At 45.9% G+C, this 20,284-nt stretch overlaps 1 protein-coding gene across 3 annotated transcripts; it reads left to right on the plus strand.

Annotated features, from left to right (window-relative positions):
- Positions 1 to 915: 915 nt before the first annotated feature.
- Positions 916 to 20,282, plus strand: LOC120947284 (myosin light chain kinase 2, skeletal/cardiac muscle-like). Of its 3 annotated transcripts, none has more exons than XM_040362486.2 (5): positions 916 to 1,540; positions 15,390 to 15,684; positions 15,992 to 16,133; positions 16,228 to 16,427; positions 19,260 to 20,282. In XM_040362486.2, the coding sequence occupies exons 1-5, from the start codon at positions 1,507 to 1,509 to the stop codon at positions 19,603 to 19,605; spliced, it is 1,017 nt and encodes a 338-aa protein (XP_040218420.1). In that variant the 5' UTR covers positions 916 to 1,506; the 3' UTR covers positions 19,606 to 20,282. The 3 variants fall into 3 exon arrangements, with proteins under 3 accessions (XP_040218420.1, XP_040218419.1, XP_040218421.2); XM_040362485.2 differs by lacking the exon at positions 916 to 1,540 and adding an exon at positions 13,117 to 14,243; XM_040362487.2 differs by lacking the exon at positions 916 to 1,540 and adding an exon at positions 13,120 to 14,546.
- The last annotated feature ends 2 nt before the right edge of the window (positions 20,283 to 20,284 follow it).

Consider the following 20,284-nt stretch of genomic DNA (forward strand, 5'->3'; position numbering starts at 1 on the left):
GACTTGCGTCTGCGACTTGCGACTTCCAACATGAGCTCTAAGATTTTTTTTTTTCCAAAAATTCTTGTTCGCATAAATATTGGTCACATAGCTCTCGGTAGCAGAAGTGTTGGTCACAAAACTCTAGGTCACAAAAATCTTGATCACAAAATGTGAGCCTACCGTTTCCACCAGTTTTATATGACGCAAGCACCCATCACTGCCTACTTTCAGGAAAGAATTCAAGTTGCATGTTGTCCCTTTCACTCCTACAAAGATGACTTCTCTGTCACAAGGCATATCGTGTTCCGATTTCATACTCACAGCAAAGAATGAAATATCGTCTTTAGCACTTGTTAAGCCCTACCCGTTTTGTAAGGGATTGCATACAACTTTTCCCCACTGGGCTGCGAGCTTACGGATACTTGCGTTCAAGAACGCTTCAACCGAGTCAGGGGAGGCACACCTACAACGAACGTAATGTTGAATTATATTTATATTACATTAAATTATTTTTATTTCAAAAAACAATCCTTCCTGTCATAAGACATAGAAAATGTGATAATTGTTGCAAAATATTCTGGTCAATGCCATCACCAATAAAGTGTTTCTTAATGTCATTATAATATATCAGTATCATACGAATAATGAATTCGAACAGCGACCACATTCCTTAACTAGATGGTACAATGCATCTCTCCCAGACGTCTGCATGATTTGGAGGTCAGTAAGTCTGGGTTAACCGTTCTCGTGCTCCGTTTCCGCCGTAAGAGAAGTTTGCGTTTGTGTTGATTACCATGAGAGAAAACTCGTGCGGGGAAAACTTTACCTCAAGCACGATCTCACACGTGCTATCTCTTCAAGAGCATATGCCGAAATGAGAGAGAGAGCGCGCGCATGGATGATCTTTACCATGCAAAGTCCCGCTAGCCCCAGCTGACTGCACGAAGCAGCGGTGAGTTGGATCTGGCCTGTTGGACCGATCCGCACGCGGCGTTTTCTTCCCTACGGATGCTTTGCCCGCCGTCAGTGTCGCGTAACGTTTTCTAGGGGAGAACACAGGACCTGCGTTCAAGCCGATCTGATCAACGGGCAACGGCAACGTAGTTTTGCTGAAGTGTAGTAAAAGTGTATTTTAGACACACATCTTTGCGCTGTCCTGGTGAAGTGAAGTGATCGTCCGTATGTGAAATGTGATTGAATTGGGGTTTGATCAACCAAATCTGGATCAAGATAAGCTATACAAGTAGTGATCATGGTGTGATAGTGGGATGCATACGAAAGTGATGGTTGTAAGCTCGTGCTCCACAGTGTCTCTGTTGAAAGTAACGCACAGTGTAGCAAATCAGAGCCCGGTTTATTAACACGGGGCATCGGAACAGCTTGCTTACATAAGCTGTGATTTGAAGGGTGTTGTTCCCGGGGCCTATTTCTTTCTTTCCAACGAGGGATACAACCCAGCTGAAAGCTTCTACGCAAAAGACAACCTCCACTGTAAGACTAGCGACAAAGACAACCGCAAGCAGCATGTATAAAGTCGATGAAAACTATCCTATCACAGGTAAGGAAAGTGGACAGTCGTTAAGAAGATTTTGAACATGAGAGTAGACTTTATACAAGAATTTACAACAGCAATTTAATCTCTGAAAATTTGGAAAAAGTTTGAACAATTTGTTAACTAGTTGACTCTATTCTGTGCGATCAGTCTTAGATTGAAATAATGAGACGTAGAAGTATGAAGATCGAAAGGGCATTTATTTCAATTTTGGAACAAGTGTTTCACGTTACAGTGTACACTAATTTCACACTATTATCTTACTTTCATTGCGATCATACTGCGATCAATGCTCAATTAAACAATTCAACATATTGCTAATGCTTTCACCCAGATTAGATCCTTCTTTTCTCACTCAGCACCAAAACACCATCAACCTTCTGTGTGAATGCTCACCCTAATTCCATCCCGTTCGCAAATAGGCCATTTCCGCGTGCCGATTGCCAATCCGAACCGAACCACACACAAGAAAAAAAAACAACCCTCCCCCAGTTCAATCCCTGGAGTGGCCGCGGTGCGAATCGTAAGCCGACGGCCTGTACTTTACGACGCCGTTACCGCAGACTCGATCGGTAAACAATGTAGCTCGTTTATTTTCCTGCCACACCGGCCACCACGGTTTGCCACGGGAACCGGAGGGTGGTACATGGTGGTACATACCTCTCGAGTTTCCTTTCCTCGTGCGGCTTGACTTTCGTCGAAAGGGGTTCGCTTGGATGGGTCGAACCGCCAAGCCAGACCAGGCACAAACGCAATTAGGGTGACCGTTTGACGTCAAATACGACTGTGAGTTTGTGGCCAACTGTAGTGGCGTGCGACTCTCGACGCCATTTTCTTACACGACAATGAACGACAGCGAAGGGAGGAGACAGAAGGGAAAGTAGCCGTTTGTATGGGTAAAAAAGAATTGAATGGAAATGGGAGAAACCAAAACCGTTTCGCGGAGGAAGAATAATGGCAACAATATTCCTGCGGACTGATTGGGCGGACATGTTCATAAACATTCGTCACAAACACAGAAACGAGAAAGGTGTTTGAAATGTTTACGATTTCGGTGGCAAGTCATTTTTTCTGTTTTTTTTTTTTTTCATACGTTCCAAAGCCGGCATTTATAATGTACGCTCCAGGTGCTTCTCGGGCACGTGGGCGCTCGGGCGCGCGCTTTACTCCAATTCTACCAACAACCAGGCGTACCCATCGCTCGTAACTTTATGCTGAAATATTAGTCCCGACCAACAGGCGGCTAGCTGTTTCTATGGAGACCGCACTTCGGAGAGCCGCAGAGCTAGCCGTTCCATCCAGCTGGCGGTGCAATTACTCAAACCAACCGACCAACGCCGGCCTCGGTCGTGCTGCGCTTGATCGATTTGGTATTGAGTTTTTTGAGTGGAAAGTAAAGCCGCCGCCCGCTTGATTGATTAATTTGCTGCCGGCAACGGTCGGATCAGGCGAAGAAGCTCACAAATCGTCACAATATGATGCACATTTTTCATCCTCGTGCTGGGGAGATATGAAAGCGAAAAGAGTGAGTAGAAAACGATCGCAAAAATGCGCGGTACGGTGCTTGCTTGCTGCAATCGGCACGTTGATGATCGGGTAAAGATGGGTAGATTTTTGAATGGATGACGTGGGGCGTTCATTCATAAGAAAAGAAAAGGGCTTCATCGATCCATGGAGAAGCTGAGAAATTGTGCTAAGTTTTGTTGATAATTTTGTCTTAAAATATGGATAGTATTAATGCACTACACTGAGGCAAAGTATAATATGTTTGATATACAGGTTGTCCAGGAGTACTCATAGCTGTGGGACACTTTATTGACTCCTTCTTACGTGAAAAGAACTTAATGTAATGTGAATTGGACTCTATAGCACACTAGTTGGACAAATCCAATACGAATTTCCAAGAAGTCTGTCCAAAAACGATGCCATAGAGTCCAATTTCCATCATATGAAGTTCTAATAAGAAAGAATCTATGAAGTGTCCCACAACTATAAGAACCCCTGGACAACCCTGTAAATCTTGCCCATGTCGTTTGTTTGCAAAAAAATATCTTTTAGAATAAATCAGTCTTTTATTATTATTATTAATATAAAACTAAAGAAAATTTTATTTAGTAATAATACGACTTTGTGTTCTGTTGAAATTGGTTCCAATAGAACAAGGATTAAACATCCATAAAGAGTCATTGGAGGAGATATTTTGCAATCAATAGTAAAGCAAACATTCGCAATTTTTTAAAATATATCTGTTTAATTACTCATTAAATGGTTCTGAATTAGTATGTATTGCTGTAGGTGATCATTATTACCAATCCTTCATGCGAAGGATGACAAAAAACAGTGCCATTTCCCTTCCCACATCACTCTCCAATCCAGATGGTTTGCCGTTTTGCCATCGAAACAAAGTTAACGATCACCGGCAGCATCTTCTACCACGAGCCAAAAACACGCTGTTTACCTCCAGTGGAATGCAACACGCTTGTTAAGCTTAATAAAAATAATTCCTCACTCAAAAACGCCAATAATAAACCTCATTATGTGATTCACAAACACACACACTCTCTCTCTCACATACACGCGCGCCACGATTTTTAACGAATCACACACTGCAGCTCGTCCATAAGTTGGCTTATTTGTCAATGAAAATATTTGCCAGCAATAAATCAACCCTCGCTCCTGCCCGTTGCAACCGAGCGGTGCAAACACCATCATAATGATCGAAATCGCGGAATGATCGCTTAAAGTGGAAAATTATTATTTCCTTCCCGTCCCGCGGGGCAAGCGATCGCCTAAGCCAAAAGTGACCTACTGGCTCTTTCGCTCTTTTTCTCTGCTTCCATCAACGGAACGTTTCTCGGATGGGGAAGAGTCGGTTGGTACTTTGGCATAGTGTCAACTAAAATTAGAATTGAAATGTCTCATTTCGATGCTTTTCGGCGGTGATGGTGATGTTTTCTTCCTACGACCGGGGAGATCCGGGAGGAAGGGCGAGGCGCATGGTTTTATTATTATTTTACCAGTGTTTTGTTGAAACGGCACGTTTCGTGTACAAGCTAGCGTTGCATGACAAGACCGGGAAGATCCACCACACACACACACACACACATACACACGAGAGAGAACGATAAAGCGAACGTTCGCCACTTTGCACGAAAATAAGGAAGATAAGGCACTGCCCTCGCCCGGTTGATCCGTCTGCAAAGTGTGCGTGGACGTGATAATTGATACCCGGGATTAGCAGAGATTTGTTGCTACATGACCATTCGAAGGGGGGAGTGTTTGCGCGCGTGTGTGTGTGAAAGAAACGAACATACCTCGAGCGAAGACAGGCAAAGCTAAACATTTTCCTGCCTCGACACGTGGTGTAGTTGATGAGATGATCGATACGAAACGTCAAACGCATTGTACGGGATTCTATAAACATAACCACGCTTCAGCAAGCCGTTTATAAGTCAATCAATAAGTTTTTGTTTCTCTAGTAAATTATTATTTGTCTTTTTCGGTTGTGGATGACTGTAACAGATGGAGGCGCCTAGTGTGCATAAATCCATCGATAATTCTGAAACATTGATACACTAATCGCTCCTAATTCACTGTATGTAAAAAATCAAACCTATACTACAAACGTTTCCTATAAAGCTTAAACAATATAGCCTTTTATAACACGGCTACAATAAACTTATTTAAATAACGTTATTCTAAAAACCTCAACCAAACGCTCCCAGACACTCAACAACAACCTAATTTCCCTCCAAACGCTCTTCTGCCGCCAAGCGATCAGACCATCCGCTCCAATTAACTGCACGAACCACTAAAAACATCTAATCCCATTCCCCGATCAGACAGTGCCGGGTTTTACTGCCGTCCGTTCGGGCCCAAACCCCGCAAATAACGATGATCGTCTTTCGATACGCACCAAATAAATCGCACCCCAATCGCAAACATCGGCAACGGAATCTTCTTCAATCTCCTCCTCCGTGCCGGCTAGCATCTCCAAAACACAAAACCCGTGCCAATTCGTATGCAGCAGTCAGTCGGGCCAGCATTTGGCAGACGGCGGGTCCCGGGGCCAAGCATCATCACATCACGCCAGTGCGCAAGGAATCCCGCAACGGCGTGTGCATTGTTGTGATGATCCCGCTACCCGATTGAAGCATTTTGGGGGCATGGTGCAGCAGCGTCTCGGGCTCGGCTGCTTGTTTCTGTGTTTTTCTTTTTTTTTTTTTGTGGCTTTGGTTTTGCTTTCCCCGTTTTTGTGTATCGTCGCATGCCGACGAAATGGGCGATAACATCTGGCCGGTGTGTGACGCCTGCCAATATGCGTTCGCGTCATTTGCGTGCGTTCGTTCGCCCTCCCAACGGTACGATGGCGTGACAGTGGAAAGGTTTGGGATGAGCGGGAAGCTTAAGAGATTTTATAATTATTGTGGTGCTTTTTTTATTTTGTTTTTTATTGGCAAACATTCACTTTTAGCGGAATGAAGAAAGACGTTTGAAGGAAAATTTACTGACTTTTCGGTTGTTTTTTTTTGTCAAATGAATACACATTTGAGATTCGGTCGTTGTTTTGGTATAGCAAAAGCGCACTGAAACTCGAAGGCAATACGACTGATAGATGGTATGAAGTGACAATGCAACGTGCAACAATCAAAATGAAAACAAAATAAAATCCATTCAACCCGCTTTTCTTGGTAGTAACAGTCTAATTTCTATTTTAAAATCATTGCGACCATCCGTTTGCTAAAAGGAGCACAAAGAAATAAACTTTATGTTATTGTTTCGTGGAAAAAGTAACAAATAGTACAGCAAAACAGCCAGTAATATGAATGCAAATATTTGGTAGCCAATTGCATGCTAATGGAGATAGGTTCGGAAGCTAGATAGAGAGGTTAAGCTGTTGTTTTCTTTTCTTACTAACGTATGTATTTGTGAAAGGAAATTTCATCTATATGGAAGCTACTTAAAACGTGATCCTACAGTGAGTTCAACAACACTACGAGGCCTCAAAACGATCGCTCAAACGAACGATCAAACGATCGAAAGTGTGAATGAATGGTGAAAATAAAAATGCCCATTTGCCTTTCTAACTCATTCACCGAATGGCGTTGTTTACACCATCCTGGTCCAACACAAAACCCTCATTGCATAATGCTAAAATATCTACTAAACGACAGAACAGAAAACGAACCGTGCCGTGGGAAATAAATAACTATTCCCGCGTATGTAATGCGACATGGCATTAGCACCGCATACCGCTGAGTGCGAACATTTGCTAATAACCTCACCTTGCGTCGAGGTTTCTGCTTAGACCCTCAACAAACAAGAAAAAGGGAAAGCATTCCGTTCACTCCCATTGTGCCCCGGTGAGGGGTAACCAACATAACCCGCAAACCATAACACAAAACGCAGCCCCGACAAAACGCCAAGGTCAGGGCACACAACTGATGCTCGTAAACGCGGATGTCAAGGTGGTTCATGTGTGGCGCAGGAAAAGCAACGCCACGCCTGCTGTGTGGCGCAAATTCAATGGAGACGCCCGGTAGCTGGTACACGATACAACCAACACACAGACACAGGCAGGCGCGCCCGACGGAGGGCACAACAAGACACCACAAACACAAACAGTGCCGCACGTTCGCTTGCCTGCCCGGACGGTGATCGGTGCCAGATGGGACCGATCAGCCGACAGAAACCTCGCAGCCAACGGCTGAACAACCAGCCAACGACCGTACCAAAGGTGATAAACTGAGGTGCACGAATCATCCTTGCAAACAAATCAAACCTGAACCTGAATAAGAATAATTTCGGAAAACTGTTTGTAATGGAAACTATTTTACCAAGCTGACACATTAAAAATTCAAGTAAAATCTTATGTTATAATTCTCTCTCACGCTCTCTGTGAGTGGTTCTCTCTCCGCCTTAACTCATTCTTGATTCTACCACCACCACCACCACTACGAACGATCGCTAATGGATGGCCTCGCGGCGCGACAGATCGCGACAGTAGCGTTATAAATCGTGAAGGTCACCGAGACATAAATCAAACACACTCGAGCGTTTGTCTGGCACCCGCGGGGAATATCTTGGCAGCGCGGGAAGGTGTGGGGAAACATTTTGTTCGGATTGCGCCATTTCGACTGCGGGACTAAAAGGCACTATTTGTAAGGGAACAGGTAAGCCACACGCCGGAAGCAAGGTGCGAATGAAAGCAATTGTTTCGAGAGCGTCCTGAGAGTGGGTTGAAAAAGGGTTCATTAAAAAAGGGGCACTAAAACATTCATCGAATTTTTTGAGGGTAGAGAAAGAGGAAATGTGAAGAATTAAGCTAAATCAGGTCGAGTGAGAAAAACGGTACGGCTAATTATGAAGGCAAGCCAATCTCTTGCTCATTGTGCACTGTTGTGCAGAGGTCATAGGGGTTTAATGAATATTTTAAATTTTAGTATCTCAAAGTTGAATAAATTTTTGGGATTAAATTACGTTTAATTTAATATGGGAATGCAGCAGTAGGAAAAGAGATGTCATATATACAAGAATACATACAATAAGAAAGCACTTATTGGAGTAGCGCTGTAATATCCAATTGTACTTTATCTTTGTACGGTCTGATTGGAATGTTTTATGGTTTAGTTCCTTCACAATAAACTTTGATAATAATGATGCTTATGTTACTTAAGTATGGAGTTGTTTCTTGAAATTTTGTTAACAGTTGGAAAATTTTGGATAACAAAGGTTGTTTACGCGTTATATCGAACACCCCCATGGGCAGATAAACCAATACATACACATTACATGCAAATACAATACAGCGTGCAAAATAGTAGTTTGATCGCTCCGCGACTCCGGACGACTCCGTTCCGACTCCGGCTATTTGTAAGCCCGATTCCAACTACGGCAAAATTGGAACCCAAAGTTCCACCCGGAATCGGAGTCGTCCAGAGACAGAGTCGGAGACATTTGAGCTCGCCTAGAGTCCGACGAAGACATGCCGGTGCAATGTGTTTGTGGCTAACTAAAAAACATTACACCGGCAGTCTCCGGCCCACTCTAGACGACTCTACGGGCGACTATTGCCGGCTCCCGACGAATCCTATCGACTCTGGATGACTCCGGACGACTCTGGACGACTCTGGATGATTCCGGACGATTCCAGGCGATTTCTAAAAGGTCCGGATAATGCTTCCGCAGTTGGTTTCAAAACGTTCCAAAACTCTACATGTTTGCCAACTTTCCCGATCACTAGTGCAAACCGTATGACGGACGTAGAACAAATCTTAAAACAATGAAGGAATTCCCAAGACTTATTGACTATTTCCGGAAAATTTGTGGAAGCTTCCCAAAGTTGTTTGAATCATTCCCATTATTTTTGGTTTAATTGTATTGCTATCTAATGCTACGATTCAAATAAATATAGGAAGCGGCGAATTCATCGTGAGACGGACTCAACAAATTACGGGAAATAAACAATGAATCGTGGAAAACCCTGTAATACGATCGCGACTTATTTAATCGCAAGTATAAATCACTTGAATCCGTCCTGCTGATGTAATTTAAGGTACATTAAGAACGATAAAGTTCGAGAGAGCTACAAATATGACACAGTTGAACTAAACTTACAGTGAAGACTCTCCTTTATTGCAGGCTTTAATCTTATCTTTGAAAGTACCTCCGCGTCATAATGCATGCTATTGCGCACGCAAACACACGTGAATATTTAAACCCTTTCCGCATCAGGTTATCTCCCTTTCCCCCTCTCCCACTCAAACAATCCATTTTACTTAACCTTAACATTCACAGGCCCCGCTTTATGTTTATGTTGATGAATCGCTCGCTAAAACAAATTTGGCACCGCACCGAACACACACACAAACACACAAAGTGCACGTAACGTACGTGTTCGGAATAATGTTTCTTGCCACTGGCACTGGCACTGGCCGGCACCGTAAGACGCACAGGCGCGGGAAAGATTTAACGAATTTTACGACTAATTACCATCGCCGCTTGGTCAGTCAAGTCACAGCGACTCAGAAGTGAACGACTTTGGCCGCTTCCCATCGGTACCGTGGTCGCCATCGCCATTTGCCCCTCGGTCGACAATGGATCAACGTACTGCCTTGCACTTGATCTTTTACCCTCTGCGTACGTACCACCAGCCGAGTGAATATGATGTCCCAAAATTTGGTGCCGAAAAACAGAGTAAATTGTGCAGTAAGGGCTGTGTTCGATGTACTAGGGAACACACACACGCACACAAACACGCTCCTCCACACATGTGTGCCGAATTTGGCGACTGTTGGCGATGAAACCGGTGCCAAAGCCACGGCCCGATGGAACGCCAAACGCTGGGACGCTGATGCGGTTGGGGCTGCACAGATCGAAGAGATTGACAAGAACATTTCCTGTTTGGCTGGGTGTTTGGCCACACGATCGAGCTAAAAAAAAACAGAAGAAAAAACAAAAATCCATAAAAAACAGACACACACACACCATTACAGTGAGGCGTGAGAGGGATTTTGTCACGCGGCATCACCGGGCCGGGCTTCCCTCCAGATGTCCGCCTCAGCGACCAGATGTGGTTGCGGTCCGGGCGTGTGGAACGGAAACGCTTGAACGCTTCAAATTGATACTTCCTTCTCCATGCCCTCACACACACACACACACACAGGGGAAAGAGATACAAATTTTTATGTGACATGCCATCAAAAAAGCACGGTTCCATCGGTAGACGCATTCCTCCACCAACGGAGAAAGTGATTGCTGATCCGGACGGTTTATCATCCTCGAAAAGCCGCGCTGTTTGCGGGCCAGCTGTTCCTGGCTGCTGCTGCTGCTGGCTGGTTAGATCATATCGTGTCAGCCGGACACAATCGTTCGCTAGTGTGGTGGTGGGGCCAAAGTGGTCAATGCCGAAAATAGAACCATCGAACCCAGAAAAACCACCACTGAGCGTCGCTGAACAGGTATTGGTGTGTGTGAACGGGTATAGGGAATACGCTGAGCTGTTCCTAACAGACAATGTAGCGTTAGAAGGCTGGGGCCGTTATCATACATGTTTCTGTACGAGTGTTAGTTATTAAAATTAACTACAAATCAAAGGAGAATAGTCAGTGGGTGAAATGATCGTTTTGTTACAGTTTCAGCTCTACAAACCCAGCCATAGCATTGCTTAAGCAAAGGACAATGTAATTAGTAGTAAAATACTTATTCCCTTTAGGTTTAAGTGGTCCTATCAACACAAACAAGCTTTTATGACATATTCCATCCATATTTGAATCTTCTTGTTGATCGACAAAGGATGCTAAATGCTCAAAATAAGTCGTTCTGTACTAATCTTTGCGCTTATCTTTGTCGTTTTGCGATCATAAGCAAAAATAAACCCATATCTCTTTCTTCAAATACCTCGATCTTACATCGCGATCTTTCTCGAACAGGATCTCAAATTGCGCTATCAAACGACTGTAACTTAAGAAGGTCCTCTCGTATCTTTTTTCCGGCATTAAACCGCTAAAATCACCGTGAATCTTTCCCACCTAACGAACGCACATTTTGCTCTTGAACTCTTCGACGGTTCCTTCTACTCTCTGCTTTACTAGCTCGATTGTGAACAACGCTTGGCGATTGCCGATTCTTTCGCGCACACACAATCGGCATCGCAGAGGGATGGCAACGAGGCCCGACAGGCCGGTGTGGGTAAATTTCAGCGAATTCAAAACTCCACGCGTGTCACCGATTGAACCGTGGCGTCTATTTTTATGTGGCTGCCGTTGTTCGTGCGGAAAGGAACGGCGGAAAGGAAAAGAACGACGCCATCGAGAGCTCTGTTCGGTTTGCGGCGCTGTTTCGGTAGAACAATAATTTAACATTTATTTACACCCGCCCGCAATGCAAACCCGCTAGTCGCGTTTTTGAATGGTTGTTTGGTGGTGTTGCTGCTGTGTGTGAAGCTGTACCTGCCACTGCTGGCCGTCTGTATGTGTGTGTGTGCGGAAAATTCCTACCAACAAATGGTGTCTCATCGTCTTGGCGATGCTACAAACTGTGCGGCTGGTGGAACAGCTGAGCTAAACAATCCTTTCACGGGGATGGGGACACGTGTTCCCTCTAGTGATGGGTAAAGTTGGCCAAACTACGATACGGCTCCGACAATTTCGGAACAGACTCCGGTGGCATTATCCCCAGCCGTTATGGAGTCAATTGAAGACGCCTGGAATCGCCCGGAGTTGGTCAGAGTCGGAGACGTCTGGAGTCGAAGTCGCCCGGAGTAAGCCGTAGTCGGAGTTGTACGAAGACGTCCGGTGTCGGCCTTCGAAACAAAGGCCTCTATATGAAGTGCACGCGAAAAGCGAACTCTGACCCCGGTGGGCACAAAACGGTAGTGGCCTCTTCCATATTGTAAGCCAGAAAGCTGAAATTTCAGCCTGTCGATGGAACAATATTCATCATGCGGGTTGTATCCATTTCAAAATTACGATCCGCCATATTGGATTTCACCATTTGTGTACAAACAATGATGCATTTTTAAATCGTTTTGTTTTCTTTTTACTGTATAAAATGAGTTGAAATTTGCGTGCACTTTGCTTGTGGTTTAGTATGGAGTGTTGACATGATTACAGCCCCCAACTGTCAACTTCCATATGAAGCAGTTGGCTAGTATCGTAAAACCTTCCAGTCTTAGAAAGCAAGACCTACTTAGGAAGTGCACACGCAAAGTGAAAGAGGAAAAAACGCCACGAAATGAAATGCCTGACCACAAAAACATTACACCGATCGTCTTCGGACGATCGATTCCGATTCCGGGCGACTTCGGACGACTCCGGACGACTCCTACTCTGGACGACTCTGATTCCGGACGATTCCGATTCTGGGTGGAGCTAGTGGTTCCCATTTTGCCGATGTTGGAATCGAACTACCAATTAGTGATGGGAAAAATGAATCTCAGAAGGGATTCGAATCTTCGAATCCCAATCCTGGAGGGGGATTTACTCTTAATTATTTAACTTTACAGTACTTACATCATAATTAGTACAGGTCCCCGAGATACGCGGACCTTCATTCAATATTAAATCGAATAATTTATTTAGTGACAAAAACTTCTCATTAAATGTTTCATTACATGCTATATTTTGACTGAAAACTGCGTGATTCGACTTCCGAAATTAGAGATCGGTGATTTCTCTCGACCCCCATTAATAGCGTATTTCGGGGACAGCCTCTAATTTCAATCGCAAGCTCAATCGCAATCAGAATCCCCATCGAATCGCAATCCCAATCAGAATCCCCATTGAATCCCCATCGAATCGCAATCCCAATCGAGTCGCAATCAAATCCCATTCGCAAAGGAATCTTTTAGGGATTCAAATCCTACAAATGGGATCCGATCCGATTGAATCATTCTAAGGATTGAATCTTTGAATCTTACGAATCCTGAATCCCCCAACACCACTAACGATAGCCGGAGTCGGGCCGGAGCCGTAGGTGCGCTCCAGAGAGTACATCACTAATTCCATCAGCGTTCAACCAAATGATTATCCCTTGCTGTTGTTTTTTTTTTGGAGGTTGTATAATGGAAGTGAAACGATATTACTTACAACCACGCAGCACGCTTCACTTTATACGACGAAGGTTTGTTATGGGATTAAGATCGTTTGTTTTGGCAATAAAAATCACATTTCACTGATCGTGTGTTGTTGGTTGCAAAAATTGATTGCTCTACCAAATATTATGATGATGATCTTAGGGTCTTTCACACTATTTTAGTTCAAGTAACGAAAACGTGCAACGATGCGACGCGCTTTTTGAGAACAGGGTTTAGAGCTCACGAAAACCCCATTTCACCGTACCGCAGACATTGGTCACGGTAGAACGAAAAACCACACACCCTGCCAACCGATGCCAAGCAGAAACAGAGCACCGTCACGCTTTAATTCCCTAATTGATTTGATTTATTGGACCACGATCTCTCTCTCCCACGCTCCCCTTCTTCTCTCGCACCCAGAAGACGTCCCCAGAAATGCAAAGCCAACAGACGTTCTTTTATGTTTTGGAGATAGTGCGGAATAAATGGCCTCACGCTCGAACGGCAACGGTGTCCTCTGACTCTCGCAGTCGCCGTTTGGTTCACCGTTGACTCTCCTCTTATTGTTTTGTACCATCACCGGTCCCTTCTGGCCTGTCACGGTCAACTGGGCGGGATCCCGGGGGCGGGTGCGAAAGCGACATAAATGTCCGACCCGATTTCACAAGGTTCAACAAAACACTCCCCACGTGGGGCAGGGGGGGGGGCACGACGATCGCGCGCTTTGGAGGCAGAGCAGGCCAGTCCTGTCACAACGCATCAGCATCAGTAAACACACACACACACGACACTAACACGGAGGAGCAGCACCGAACCAGCCGGGGCTGAACGTAGCTGCTGCGGCCACGGTCAATGGCGCCGAGAGGCCAAAGGACGAAATATGAAGCGTGATTCGAAACAGTGGGTGTGTGTGTGTGTGTGTGTGTGTGTGTGAGGAAAGGTGTGGATCGCAATTCCGAGGTGTGGATTCTACCTCCAATTAAGCGCGATTCGATGCGGGATGGGTTTGCTGGGAGCGTGAGGTACGATCGCGTTCGTGTGTCTCTGATTTCAGTCGGTTGCGAAAAGTCGCAGCGAATGGAAATCAGTTCAGCATGGACGTTGCGAGAGTGTGGAGCTTGTGCAAACCGCGGTGTGAGTAAAGGCAGATATTTGATGTGAAGTTCTGTGAATGATTTGGGGGTGTTCAGTAACAGTATCAACTTTCTTTGAGAGAGGATGGAAGATCTTTCTTAACAAGAAGCGTTATTGGTTCTCAAGCAGTCTAAAGTGAAACCCGTGACTAAGCAGTTTCATACGTTTAAAGTGGCAAAGGAACATTTTGAAGGCGCGCAATCGTTGTTCCAGATGATCAGCTTAAGCTTTGGAGTACAAAGCGACTAATTCACGTCATACATCGAACAACAAGTTTTGGAAACATGTGTACAACGTTGTACGGTAAATTCTTCCAAATTCAATATCACTTCGTTTATGCTTAAATGGAATGGAAAATATCGAAGGTCTCGTCCATTAAGGAGTTTTGGGAGTTTGCCACAGTGAGAAGTGAGGGATTACATCTTGGAGTGTGTGTATTATTGTCCTCAAATCTGGAATAGAAAGGCAAATACAAAGAAAGATCCTCACAATTCCTGTTTGAAATGCATGAAAGAGATGAACTGCACGAACAAACGTTTGTAGTGGCAATTTGATTGTTGTTTGAATCTCTTATTTCTATCATGAAGTTCAACAGTGACATCTCCACACAAATACTGTTTCAGTAGCAGAGACATACGTTTGTTGCCCCAGGGATGCCAATCCAATAGAATCCAATAAGAATCGGATTCGGATTTTCACATAAATCTCATATAACGCAAGTAGTAAGATCGCGTAGATCGTTAGTGCCAAAAAGAAAAATCCTACTTTTCCCCTTTCCCATCGAAATCAAACAACAACAACAACAACAAAAACACATGTAGATAAATCTAATAACAACTTTTAGAAACTACGTCTCACCACACCGAACGAACTGTGCGAGACGCACCTAGACAAAGCGTCAACGAGGAGAGAAAATCATCCACTTTTACCGCGATCCGTGTGTGTGTTTTCCAAGTAAACAAACCAACACTGCCACCGCCACCGCCGCCGCCACCGTGTCTTATTTTCATTGACTTGTCCAGTCCAAGGTTGCCACGGTCTCCACGTGTTGGCCCTTTTTTCGCTGCCCGACACACAAATACAAAATGGCTAAACAAATGCTTCTCCTCACTCACTCTTTCTCTCCTCTTTCCTCCCCCCAAACAGACCTCGCACCATCCTTCCCGTTCCGGGAGGTGCAGCTCAAGCTGGACGTCGACCCGAAGCAGCAGTTCGAGATACTGCCCGAGCTCGGGCGCGGCACCTTCGGCACGGTGTTTCACTGCCGCGAGAAGGCGACCGGGCTAGAGCTGGCGGCCAAGATTATCCCCTACAAGAAGAAGAAGGACCGGGGCGACATGGTGCGCGAGATCGACATCATGAGCTGCCTGCACCATCCCCGGCTGATCCAGCTGTACGATGCGTTCGACTACGAGAACAAGTTCTACGTCATCCTCGAGCTGTAAGTATGCCCGTGTGCGAGTGTTTTGTTGGTCTCGCGTCCTTCGGGTGGCGGGTGAGTCCTACCGAGATGGAGAGCAAAAAAAAAAAGAAGACAGAAAGAAAATGGCGTTAGAAACGGCGCAACAGTTGTTAAACACGCTACGAAAGCGTCGCACTGCGCGACTATTACGACTCACCCCGCCGTCATGCCCCATTCGGAATGGTGTGACCTTCGCACGGAACGTGCGGCCCCACACGTCTGCCAGGTCTCCCGCTACCACCATAGCCACTCATCTAGCGCTCATGTCACCCCTCTGCACTTGCAGCATTCAAGGTGGCGAGCTGTTCGAGCGCGTCATTGACGACGATTTCGTGCTGACGGAGAAAGCGTGCGCCGTCTTCATGCGGCAGATCTGCGAGGGCATGGAGTACATTCACAGCCGGAGCATCATCCACCTAGACATGAAGGTGAGTCAACCGCAATCCGTCCGTCTCTTTCGTTTTTTTTTTATTTAAACACTCACATGCACCCGATTTTCTTCATCTTTGCCCCCCATTGCAGCCAGAAAACATTCTCTGCCTCACAAAGACGGGCAATCGGATCAAGATCATCGACTTCGGGTTCGCGCGCCGGTACGATCCGGGCAAGAAGCTGCAGGTGATGTTCGGCACGGCCGAGTTTGCCGCCCCGGAGGTGCTCAACTTTGACGAGATCTACTTCTACACCGACATGTGGAGCCTGGGCGTGATCTGCTACGTACTGTGAGTACTGCCCCCACACCTTGACACTGTGCGTTGTCCGCTTCGTTACCGCATTCATTGCATTCAGCGCGCGGTTTTTTTTTCCGGCTTTGCTTTGCTTCCGCCTGGGATTTAAACATGCAGCCGAACGCTACCATCATAACCCCGCTTGGTGCACCGGTGCACCTGACAAGTCATTACTGCGCTTCACACGCGTGTAACGGTGTAATGGAGCTACTAATTGGCGCGGCGCACGAAACAAGCGTGACGCGCGGCGTTCGCGCTTCCAGCAGCGCAAGGAGCGAGCGCGTCTTCTTCAAGCGCGTGGCCGGGCCACAGGGTTTTGCTTGCGGACTGTTTGGTTGTTTTTCACAACCGGAAATAACTCACCTCACGCTCTCCCGTTTGCCTTCAGCTGACGCTGACTTTGTAGGGTGTCTTTCGCTTACGCTTACGCTAACCGCCCGGTAGGGGAAGTGGTTCATTCACAAGAACCATTCACAGTACGTACGCTTTCTTCCTCTGTCCTTTTTTCCTGTTTTTTTTTGTGTGTCTGATCCGGACGACATTTACATTACCCCCTCGCGAAACAGGGTGTTCCGTTGCTGTTGCGGAGTAGTTTGAGTCCTTACTTCGTTCATTTGTGCATCTTTTTTTTCACTATTCTTACTACTTGTGTTTCCATTTTTACTTCGTAATGTGCTACTTTTATCTGTTTAGTAGTTTTTTCTCTATTATTTTACTACTTTTTGTTTCATATCATTTTGTTTTAAATTGTTTCTACTTTTGCCTTTCTTTTGTTTTGTTACCTCTTTGTTTTGGTATTTCTTTTTAGTTTTACTTTCTTACAACATTCGATAGTATTGTTTTAAATTTATTTCTCCTTTTTTTCTCATCAATTGGAGCCCATTTAATTGGTTTTTCTTTTCCCATTTTTGTAGTGGCACTGAAGAGCTAAATAAGCAAAAAAAAAAACAAACAATTTCCTAATTCACCTAAATGTAATCTCCTTTTTTGTGTGCCCGAATACTGATCACGTATTGACCAGCACTGTGATCGCACGCAAAACTGCGCCGCCAATTCAAGCGTGTTTGCAATTATATGTTTCCTCACTAGCGAAGTGTTCTTGGTAACATACCGTTTTGATTTGGTTTTTATTACCGGTAATCGATGGACGGATCGATCGCGCCCGCGTCGTTTTCGTGCTCCGTTCCCACCATTCCTGTTGGACCATCAACGGCAAGGGGCGCAGCATTGAGCTGTGGGAAGAAACGATGCGGATGCATCTCAATTTAATTGGTTCTTCCTGGCGTTCACTGTGCCTGCCCGTTTATCGTTCAACGTTCGTAAATATTCGTGATTTTTCCGTCTTTTAATTCACGTTGCTTCCATCACTGCCCGCTGTTGGCGTGTGTGTGTGTGTGTGCCTTCCATTCATCCCCATGCATGGCCACGTGTTAAACGAATGTAAAGGATTCCCATTTTATGGAAAAGAAATTAGAAAAAAGTGACTTTGAAAACGAAAATCCCCCTTTTGGGATGTAAACCCCTCCTCACCGCTCCAATCGATCATTAAACTGCTGCACACCTCACACAGCCAATGCGAACGAATATCGATTTAATCACACCGTAAACCGTAATCAATGCTCGAGGAGGATCGATCCCCCCTCCTCATACATTATCCCCACCGGTAAATCCCCCTGAGCACTGAGTTTCTTCAACTCAGCCGCGTGGGACCCGTGACCGGCAACGGTGCCCTCATTAGCATACACTCGCGCGCATACAAATCAACCCGATCGCTTGGTGCATTTGCAACTTCATTCATTTCGGAGATACCACAGTACATGACATAATAACAGAGCGCGCCCGGCACAGGTGGAAATTAGCATAGCAAAAGGGTGAAACTTCCCCATCTATTTCAAGCGAGCGAGCGTGCGATTTTCCAAAATCCCGTGCCGATTGGATTTTTTTCTATGTTTTAATCGTATTCTTTTCCCTTCCCCTGTGGACCTGCAAAACCACGGGATCTTTCGTGCTAATGAGGGGTGAAAAATACCCGAACGCACTTTCAAGCACGTGTTGGAAATTCCCCCCTCGTACACACGTTCGGCGGGGGAAAGATAAATAATTTTAAACATTTATACGACTGTACAGCATTGCATGGAATCGTTTGGAAAGTCCATTTCCGGGAATTGGACAAGATGCCGGAGATACCTTATTGCCCAGCTGTTGGCCACACTCTGCTGCCCTGACACACTAATTGATTATCGTACACGTTTCGTTTGCGCACTTTACGCAACACTAAACTCCAGCACCCTGTGACACTAACGTTTACGAGATAGTTGTATGTGAACAGTTCGTTACAAGTCGGCTGCGGCGTTCCCAGAGCACAACTGTGAGAGTTCGTTAAAAATAATGACTTTATGTGTGTGTGGTTGATTAAAAATGGACATTAAAGACATTAGATTGCATTACTATCAAACATTCCTTATAAGAATAAGATAAGAATGTGCTATACTACTCTCACACCAACTGCTCTGGAAATGCAACTCCAACTGTGCTGTGTAACATCCGTTTTCGTGTTCATTCATTCGCTTTAGTGTTTTTTTCATATTTCTCTTCCTTTCACGCTTTTTTTCTCTCTTTCTTTCTCTCTTTTTTCTCTCTCTCCCCTGTTATCCACTTTTGTCACGTAAATTGCGTCTTGCCGCTCTCATCACTGTCACCACTACGCGCGTCACCACGCATCGCATCGCACACTTTCATCAATGCTCCAAACATCTTTTTTGCCCCCACGAATGCGCCAAAAACCAAAAAACAAACAAACCCGCTCGTTCGCAACCCGCCAAACAGCCTCTCCGGGCTGTCACCGTTCGTGGGCGGCGACGACCAGGCCACGATGACGAACGTCCTGCAGGGCGCGTACACGTTCGACTACAAATCGTTCGACGCGGTGTCGGACAGCGCGAAGGACTTCGTGCGCAAGCTGCTGGTGCGGGACGGCGAGCGGCGGCTGACCGCGCGGAAGGCGCTGCGGCATCCGTGGCTGGCGGAAACGACCGCCCAGAGCACCACCGAGCTATCTGTGACAAAAACAAAGTTGAAACGCTATGTTATCAAGAAGCGCTGGATCAAGGCGGTCAATACGATCATCGCGCTGCGGCGGATGGGCGCGCGGATCGATTACGATCTGGTGTAGTGGGGGGGGGGGGGGTTTGGGCTCACGCAGGCAGGGGACACGTGAACGGGATCGGAAGCGTATACAGACAGACACACAAGCGCGCACAAACACAGAGATTGACCCGAAGGGAAGGGACCACAACAAGCGGAGCGCCGGAGAATGGAGCAGCCTGGTGGGAGAGCGAGCGTGCGGTGAACCGACCGGGAATGCAACTGCAACTGAAAATCACACACACACACACGTCCTGTCCCCATCTACCCGTCCACTGGTAGAATAATCTTATCGCCATGACCACTCTCAACACAAACACACACGTACCCCTTTGCTTGCCGCCCCGAGCGACAGAACGCGAAACCGGTTTCCGATGGTTCCGCTCGTGCTGTGGAGCGTTGCATAATGCAAAACCCGCCCCTCCACCCTCCGGTTCTAGCTTCCGTCCTACCGTTCCGTGCCCCGCCCGCCGGGGTAGGCCCGCCGGGGAGGCTGGAATTCTATTTCCTTTCCAATGTCGAGGAATCGTGGATAGGTTGTAATTTACCTGTTATATACTTAGCAATAAAATTAAGATTAACCGGAATACCGCACAGTTTCCGAAACGGGTTTTTCTGTTGCTTTTCCGACAACCTCCCCGCAACCGAACGCCACCGTGTCATCAACTGTCCTGCTAAGCACACCGCAATGCAACTCTTCCCAGTCA

The sequence above is a fragment of the Anopheles coluzzii genome, chromosome 2 (genome assembly GCF_943734685.1).
Source record: "Anopheles coluzzii chromosome 2, AcolN3, whole genome shotgun sequence".
NCBI classification, from domain to species: domain Eukaryota; kingdom Metazoa; phylum Arthropoda; class Insecta; order Diptera; family Culicidae; genus Anopheles; species Anopheles coluzzii.

What these genes read in the sequence shown, in the direction of transcription:
- LOC120947284 (XM_040362485.2), top strand. Translation starts at nt 14,204, where the DNA reads ATGGACGTTGCGAGAGTGTGGAGCTTGTGCAAACCGCGGT. An exon ending in TTCTACGTCATCCTCGAGCT is followed by an intron (nt 15,685 to 15,991) that starts GTAAGTATGCCC and finishes CTGCACTTGCAG; the next exon opens with CATTCAAGGTGGCGAGCTGT. An exon ending in GGCGTGATCTGCTACGTACT is followed by an intron (nt 16,428 to 19,259) that starts GTGAGTACTGCC and finishes CCCGCCAAACAG; the next exon opens with CCTCTCCGGGCTGTCACCGT.